Below are 8,135 nucleotides of genomic sequence, written 5' to 3'. Positions count from 1 at the left end.
GCTAACCGGGGGTACATTAAAACCTCGCCACAAAAGCCCTGTTGCTCGTGAGCTTAGCGACTCAAATAAATCAGGTGCTAGGTTTGCATGATTAATGCTTACAAATCGGGGTCCATAATGATGAATATGGCAGGTCGAGTTCTATCCATTTAAAACCAAACGTGTTTTTTACTAACCAGATTACAGGCGGTGCGTTCGACACCATTTGGAATGCGCTGTTGCGATGTGCTGTTCCTTTGAAACCATTATCAACACTGAGAAACCCACACAGTGATTTCCTTGATTGAAACAATGCAATGTTTGTTATCGAAACCACTATTGGCTCCCATAACACGTTTTTTACACGCAGAATCCAATAGTGGTCACTGTTGGACCAGAACCAGAAACATTACCATCTGCACATGGAGGCATCTTTCAATCATATATTTTTCACAGTTGGGAAAACATGTACGACATTAAGGAGATATTTGCCAGCATATTCTACTTAATCACTGTACGCGATGATGACAAATGTTGCATTTCTCAATCGTCAATAATTGTTGCACCAAGCTCAAAGGAACCCAATCTGGATGTGTCATGACGTTCACTGTATGCACAGGCATTGTCGGAAACTGTTGCCATACTTCAGACAAGACAGCACACATTCAGTTGTCTTTTTAAAACCTGCACCATCTGAAGAACCAAAGTAGGACGGTGCTCTTCTGGAGCAATATTTAAAGGAAGTCGGTTGTTACTGCCGCTAACCCTGAGCCCAAGTTCTTGTGGCCTGGCTTTTGGGTGAGTTTGCAGTCTCCAGCCAGCCAGAGAATCAGCAGCCACAGATTTTCCAATAAAACCTTGTTTCGGTTTGATCCACCGAACAATATCCACTGACCACACCACAAGTAAAGCAATAATGTAACTGAACAAAAATACGAATAAATTAGGACGGTTTATTAAATGCATTGTATCCAAGGAAATATGTACAGCAATAGACAAAATATATACAGAAATAGACTAAAAATATTTACACTAATAGACTAAAAATGTGTATCACGGGGGGAGGGTGGGTGGTGTGGTGATAGCAGTCGTGGTTTACACAAATGTACGACCACCACCACTACCACCCCTACTGTGGGGTGGACCGGCCACCGCACAGTAGCACGCGGCGGAGGAGTGAGCGTATTGCTCTCCCCACACGAGCCATGCACCCTCGCTTCTTATTCATTTCCTTCATCTCCTTTTCCTCCTCCAACTTCTCAAACACCTGCACCATCATCTCCTCCACTACCATAATTCCCCCCTTATCCGGCTCCTCCGTCTCCTCCGTCTCCTCCGGCTTATCCTCCTCCAGCTCCTCCTCCGGCTCCTCCTCCTCCTCCGGCTCCTCTTCCACCGTCTCCTCCGTCTCCTCTTCCTCCTCCACGTCCGTCACCTCATTCTCTAACTTCTCAACCTCCTGCACCATCATCTCCTCCACCACCATCTTCTCTTCCTCCACCATATTTCCCCCCTTATCCATCTCCTCCTCTGTCTCCTGATCCTGTTCCTCCGTTTTCTCTTCCTCCTCCACCTCAGTCTTTTGGTCTCCCTCATTTTCCACCACAACCTCTGTTTCCTCTTCAGAGGTCTGGGCAAGTGAGGTGGGCTGCACCGGTTTCACTCTGTGAAGACACACGCACGACACGACTCCACCTTTTGCTATGACAGAGATTGCAGTCACCTCCCCATCTCCCGTTGGTGTGGCAGATTAAACCGAGCTTAATAACAATGAAAAAATTGAGTACGTTTCATGTCAGAGCTGTCATTCTGATGGGACAAGATTATCACGAAGGAATGTACCACTGTGTCTCATACAGTCTGCTGTAGTGTCACAGTAGCAGGCAGCGTTGCTTTGTAAATACAACTAAGTAATTTGTCATGATTTATTTTTGTTTTCATGATATATTCTAATTGGGGCAAATATGACCCCTGGCACACAATGGCCTACTCGTTTTGAACGAACTTAGGGGAGATCTTCAACATCCACTGCAAAGGAGAGGGTGCATCATGTCTTGACATCCCGTCATGGCAGTAATAACCATCAAGAGTGCTGCCGCTGGGCCGCATCACCCATGCACGATTGTTGTAAAAATATCTGATGGTGATTCGTGTTAGATAAAGCTGCCCATCTTGACTTCGATGGTATCTCAGAGTGCTTTACAACGCAATGAGGCACTTACATATCACATCTCGCACCTCAACGCATTTTACGGTGAATGAAGGGTTAGATCAGGGGTCCTCAAACTTTTTAAACAGGGGGCCAGTTCACTGTCCCTCAGACTGTTGGAGGGCCGGACTATAGTTTTAAAAAACTATGAACAAATTCCTATGCACACTGCATATATCTTATTTTGAAGTGAAGAAACAAAACGGGAACAAATACAATATTTAAAATGAAGAACAAGTAAAGTTACATCAACAAACTTGCCAGTATTTCAATGGGAACTATGGGCCTGCTTTTGGCTAATGAGATGGTCAATGTCCGGTTCCATATTTGTCACTGCTAGTCGTAACAAGTGATGCAAGTGTGCATCCGTTAGTCTAGATCTGGTTGGAGATTTCAAATGTTTCATTCTGGAAAAAGTCTGTTCACAGACATAAGTGCTGCCAAAGATGGTTGCCATTTTGAGTGCATGGTTCCTGAGATGAGGATATGTCTCAGAGGGGAGAAATGCATAGAAATTATGAAGGCTGCTTGACTTGAATGCGTCTTTCAGAGAGTCACAATTCTGCAGTTCAGCCAGTTCCATTTGGAAAAATTGTATCCACATTTTCAATGTCAATAGAAAATGGGTTACGGAAAGCTGTATGTCCTGTTCATGGAGATGAAGCTCTTTAAATCTAAATTGGAACTCCTTTTGCAATTTTTCCAGTGAATCCACACGTGTTTTGTTTGGGAATGCAACCAATGGTTTTTCCGCTAACATATTTTGAGTTGTGGGGAGATGGCAGAAGTTTTCCTCCTTCACTTGTCTGATGAGGAGGCCTAATTTTACTTCAAATGCTTTGACATGTAATTGCATATCACAGATGAGCTTCCCCTTTCCTTGAAGTTGCACATTGAAACTGTTGAGTAGATCTGTTACATCTGTCAGAAAGGCAAGGTGCCATTTCCATTCTGCATCATTGAGCTCTGGTACTTCTTTGTTTTTTGAAAGCGGAAAAGCTGTAATCTGTGGAAGTAAGTCATAGAAACGTTTCAAAACTCTCCCTCGACTCAGCCAACGGACTTCTGTGTGGTACAGAACATCTTCATAGTCAACATTTAGCTCAGACAGAAATTCCTGAAATTGCCTGTGGTTTAGTGCATGAGCTCTAATGAAGTTAACACAAGATACCACAAATTTCATAACAGAGTCCCACTTCAGTGATTTACTACACAGCGCTTGTTGGTGGATGAGGCAGTGTATGGCTATTGGATGAGAATGGTTATGTTTGTCCATCTCTTGGTTAATGCGAGCAATTACTCCTTTCTTAGACCCCACCATGCTAGGAGCACCATCAGTTGTCACACTGGCTAGTTTAGCCCAGTTCAGCTCCAAACCATTCACAGTTTGGCAAACCTTTTCATAGATATCCTCTCCTGTAGTTGTTCCTTTGATGCTTTGCAGTGCAGCAAGCTCTTCTGTGACTTCGAAATAGTCATTCGTCCCACGAATAAAAATTAGAAGTTGTGCAGAATCACGAACATCATTGCTTTCGTCGAGTGCCAAGGAAAAAAAGGAAAGTTTTTTTGTGGATTTTTGCAAATGCTGATGGAAATTGTCTCCCATTTCTTCAATCCTCTGTGTAATTGCAGGTCCTGAAAGACTCACTGTACTAAATAAATCGGCCTTCTCTGGACACATCTCTTTGGCAACAGAAAGAAGGCATTTTTTAACAAATTCTCCCTCCACGAATGGTCTGCCAGTGCACGCTATTAGCTTGGCAACTTGAAAACTTGCTCGCAGTGATGAAATATTTAGCTGCTTCTGCTTCACAAAAGTATTTTGCTGAGTTGTTAATGTATTTTTCAGTTTTAATATTTTATATTTTCTCACTTCTCCGACCAAACAATCATATTTATCTTCATGTTGAGTTTCATAGTGTCGACGTAAATTGTATTCTTTGAACACATACACTATATTCTGGCATATCAGACACACAGCTCTTTCCTTGTACTGCATGAAAAAGTAATCATAAGTCCACTGTTCTTTGAATATCCTACACTCCGAGTCAATTTTTCTCTTTCTTGACATCATTGTTTCCTAGGGAGTCAAAATTGCTATTAGTAAAATACCAATATATATACAGCGCTACAAAAACAATATACCAGCAATAACTTTGCCCACACAGAGACATACAGACTGCACTGCCGATCAATGCAGTCTGATTGGGGGAACTCCGCTTTTACCCCAGGCTCACACTGGTGCGGGTGCCATTAAAAAGTTAATTACACCTGCAGTTTTGTTCACAGATCGCAGTGCGATCTGCGAACTAGCATAGGAATCTGATCGCATGGGGGAGAAAACCCATGCGATCCGATTCCACTGCAGGAAAAAAGAAGGCACATGTGCCTTTTTACTTCCGAATCTAATGCAAGTTCAGCCATACAAGCATATGGCTGAACTCGCACTGCTCAGAGATCGCAACAGTATGAACCGGGGCTTACACAACATACAACATATCACCTCATACAACTGAATAGCAATCAGAATATAAATGCACTTACCGTCATTTAAATTGGGTTTCCTACTCCTCGGCTGTCTGTCTCTGACCAGCACGGGAAAACAGCAGGCAGCCCCTCCAGAGATCAGAGATCACTCTGTTATTACGCCTCTATCATTTACTCAGCGGTGCGTGTGCTGGGGATCTACATCCCCAGCACACAGGAATATCACTGGGAGTGGAGCCGAGGGGCAAGTGAGGGAGCTGAGGGAGGGAGAGCCAGTCAAGCGTAGCCAGGGGAGGGCTGGCAGCCTTAGGCCTGGGGGGCAAGTCCAGTCAATTGGCCCATTGAACCATTCACCAGCGCAGCCCAATGAGTGCCCACCGCCGCAGCTCAATCAGTGCTCACCAGCGCAGCCAAATCAGTGCTCGTCACCGCAGCCCAATCAGTGCCCACCACCGCAGCCCAATGAGTGCTCACCAGCGCAGCCCAATTAGTGCTCACCAGCGCAGCCCAATTAGTGCTCACAAACGCAGCCCAATTAGTGACCATGGGCCGGATAAATGTCCTCGGCGGGCCGCATGTGGCCCGCGGGCCGTAGTTTGAGGACCCCTGGGTTAGATGGTGAAGATATGGCCGCATGGTTATGTGGGCTCACCCACAAACCAATTATGGAAAATAAATCGGTCTACAGATGAATGTACACGTGGGGTAGGCTGGAATGCACTTGTGTTCTCCCCCCGTTCTGCATGGGTTTCCTCTGGGTTCAGCAGCTTCTTCCCCGAAACTGAACCCACAACAACACAACTGGTCTTGGATCAAAATCGACCTCTAAAGCACTCAATTGGGATCACACACAGCAACTTTGTTCCCAACTGCGAACAAAACTTGGCAGGGCCCTCTTGAATATTTTGTCTTGAGACTCAATGATGTTCATTCTGCATAAACAAGCATAATAATAATGATGATACAAAATAATAAACACATACACAGGACACATGCAGATTTGCTTACCGTGGCTCAGTGGCTCCAGACTTTGCATCGTATTCTCCGGAGCCCTCTTCTCTGGATCTCAGCGCTATCCGGCCCTGCACACTGCGAGCAGCGGTGGTGGTAGCGGTGGTAATGGTGGTGCTGGTTGTGGCCGTGGCTGCCCCTTGATCATGGACCTCGGCCATGCCCTGAAGCCAGCTGTGTGCGAGCGCCTGAGTGGGAGTCATCCGAAGATTTGGATCCCATCTGTTGAGAGACACGCGGGGGCACACGTGGTGAGAGGCACGTTACAAGGATTTACGTTTCTTCCCTTCTTCCACGAGGTCCAGGAATTCTCACCAGCAGCGGGGAGTACTCCACTGCCCAGTAGCCTAAAAATGCACTTAGCCTGCCACTGCCCATCTTTCATGGGCCTCCACAGACACCGATCTTGACACTGCTGGTACAGGTCATCGGCAGGTTCACTCAGTTTCACATCCTCCTGTACCACATCAGTTCCACCTCTTGTGATATGGCTCAGCGGTGACGACGTGACCCAGACGTACCACATTCTCCACATGTAGAGTTTTGTTATTCAAATTTTGGACTTTCGGATCGGACGAAGAGGAAGAAAAAAATGGGGGCCTATGGGTGTCTCTAACGATTACTTGAAGGAGAGTGACTGATATGAGAATCCTTGTGGGGAGGTGTGGGAGAGGGGAATGGGCAGGCGGGAGGCTGTCTTACTGTATCTACTGTAGGCAAAAATGGACACAGTCCACCAACTCTGGGCCCAGGAGATGATGAATAAGAATGAGAGGGTGGAGCTGGTGATTGATGGAGTGTGATCACCAATAATTTGGAGGAGATTGAGTGATGGGGAATCCTCGTGGGGGGCAGCAGGGGGAAGAGGGAGAGGAGGCAGTTCTTACTGGAGGCAGCGGCTGATAAAGTCCACAAACTCCGTGTCCTGGCTCTTGAGCACAGAGTGTAGTGGGAAGCTCCCCGGCAGGCTGTATGGCTTCTTCCAACCACCTGCAGGGGCCATGCACAGCGGAAGAGAGAGATATACATAGTTACAAACCACATCACCCACCTACCCACTCACCCACCTACCCACCCACTCACCCACCTATCCACCCACCCACTCGCCAACCCACTCACCTAACCATCCCCCCATGGCCTACTCAACAACAATAACTGCCATTTGCCACTAAGTGGCAGTGACATCACCATGGTGCTTGTACCAGGCTATGTGCACTTTAAGGCCACCTGAAGTGTCAAAAGCTCACTGGCAGGAGGTCATGGGATAGACTCCGGTACCATGGGTTGACTGATTGAGATGACTGACTAGTAATTAAATTTAAGGTGGAGGGGTTACCAGCCTCTCGCAGCCATTGGCCTCAGTGGTGGCTACAAGCCCCATGAGGGGAATTGCATGTTGAAATTGACCTTCCCTCCCTTGGCATTGCTTACCACAGCGTTACCGACCGGCACCACCTTTGAGGTAGGGTGTTGTTTTGCAAATTAACCCCGCCACCCCCTCACCCCCCCCACCCACGCACACGCCTACCCATCCACCTACCCATCCACCTACCAACCCTTCTACTCAGAAAAAAACATCACTCCGTTGGAATTATGCAATAACAGCCCCAAGCCACCCCTTTTAACTTACCAAAGTATATCAATCCGTAAGGAGCGGCATGTATGAAGTTTCTTGGGGGCACACCCAGCCTCTGCACACGGTTCAGACAAAGACAGAGGTCAATCATAAAGCCTCAGTAGACTGTTGGGGCAAGTGCTGTAAGCAAGTAGCAGCATGTATTGAGGCTGGAACTGTGGCACACGAGGGCATGGTTGATCACAACGCCCCAGGTACGTCACACACCAAACTAGGTACTTATTTGAAGCGGAGTTGATCTAGGAGAGGCCTCGGGACCAGTTCTGATAATTGAACCTCAGGGCGGTACCCCAGGGTACCATAGTTCCCCGGCTCTCGCATAATGTCCGTGATGCAATCATTTTTAGTCTGGTGATGGTCGGCGATGCGGTAATCGATTCATCTCAACGAGCTGTACACAATGCACTCTTAAAAGTTTAATTTTTCGAAAACGGATTTTTTAATGCTAATATTTGGTGTTTCGACATCGCGGAGTAGCACTTCGCATTGATTGGTACCCCAGTCGCGGAGTTAAGTACACCCCTGGGAAAAAAGTGTCCCAGAAATAAAATATTTAATTGCCTCGGCCATTTTGTATTATTTGGTACCCTGGTGTACCACCATGAGGATCAATTGCTGCCACCGGTGCTGGTGGTGGCAGTGGCCATGAGTGGGAATCAAACTCGGCTCTCTGCCGGGGTTTGTAGCACAGTGCGGTGCGCTAACTACTGCACCACACATTCTATACACATAGGCAAAGACAAATATCCCCCACATAGCTTTAACATACTTTTGGTCACACACATAGACAAGACAAACACGTGTACACACATG

The 8,135-nt window shown here is 46.7% G+C and overlaps 1 protein-coding gene across 1 annotated transcript; it reads right to left on the bottom strand.

Moving 5' to 3' along the window:
• Nucleotides 1-931: 931 nt before the first annotated feature.
• Nucleotides 932-7,624, bottom strand: LOC133363052 (uncharacterized). Its single transcript, XM_061582062.1, has 4 exons — nucleotides 7,612-7,624; nucleotides 6,574-6,676; nucleotides 5,684-5,908; nucleotides 932-1,643 (listed from the first exon to the last, which is right to left on the bottom strand). Exons 1-4 carry the CDS (start codon nucleotides 7,622-7,624, stop codon nucleotides 1,109-1,111), a joined length of 876 nt encoding a protein of 291 aa, XP_061438046.1. The 3' UTR covers nucleotides 932-1,108.
• Between the last annotated feature and the right edge of the window lie 511 nt (nucleotides 7,625-8,135).

Source organism: Lethenteron reissneri, unplaced genomic scaffold (assembly GCF_015708825.2).
Source record: "Lethenteron reissneri isolate LAM-NWPU_2019-01 unplaced genomic scaffold, ASM1570882v1 scaffold_1639, whole genome shotgun sequence".
NCBI classification, from domain to species: Eukaryota; Metazoa; Chordata; class Hyperoartia; order Petromyzontiformes; family Petromyzontidae; genus Lethenteron; species Lethenteron reissneri.
The sequence above is the reverse complement of the archived record's forward strand: the minus strand, read 5'-3'. Positions and strand labels throughout refer to the sequence as shown.

Coding starts and splice junctions, on each gene's coding strand:
- LOC133363052 (XM_061582062.1), bottom strand. Junction 5,909..6,573: donor TTTATCAGCCGCTGCCTCCA/GTAAGAACTGCC, acceptor GTCTCTCAACAG/ATGGGATCCAAATCTTCGGA. Junction 1,644..5,683: donor TCTGGAGCCACTGAGCCACG/GTAAGCAAATCT, acceptor GTGTCTTCACAG/AGTGAAACCGGTGCAGCCCA.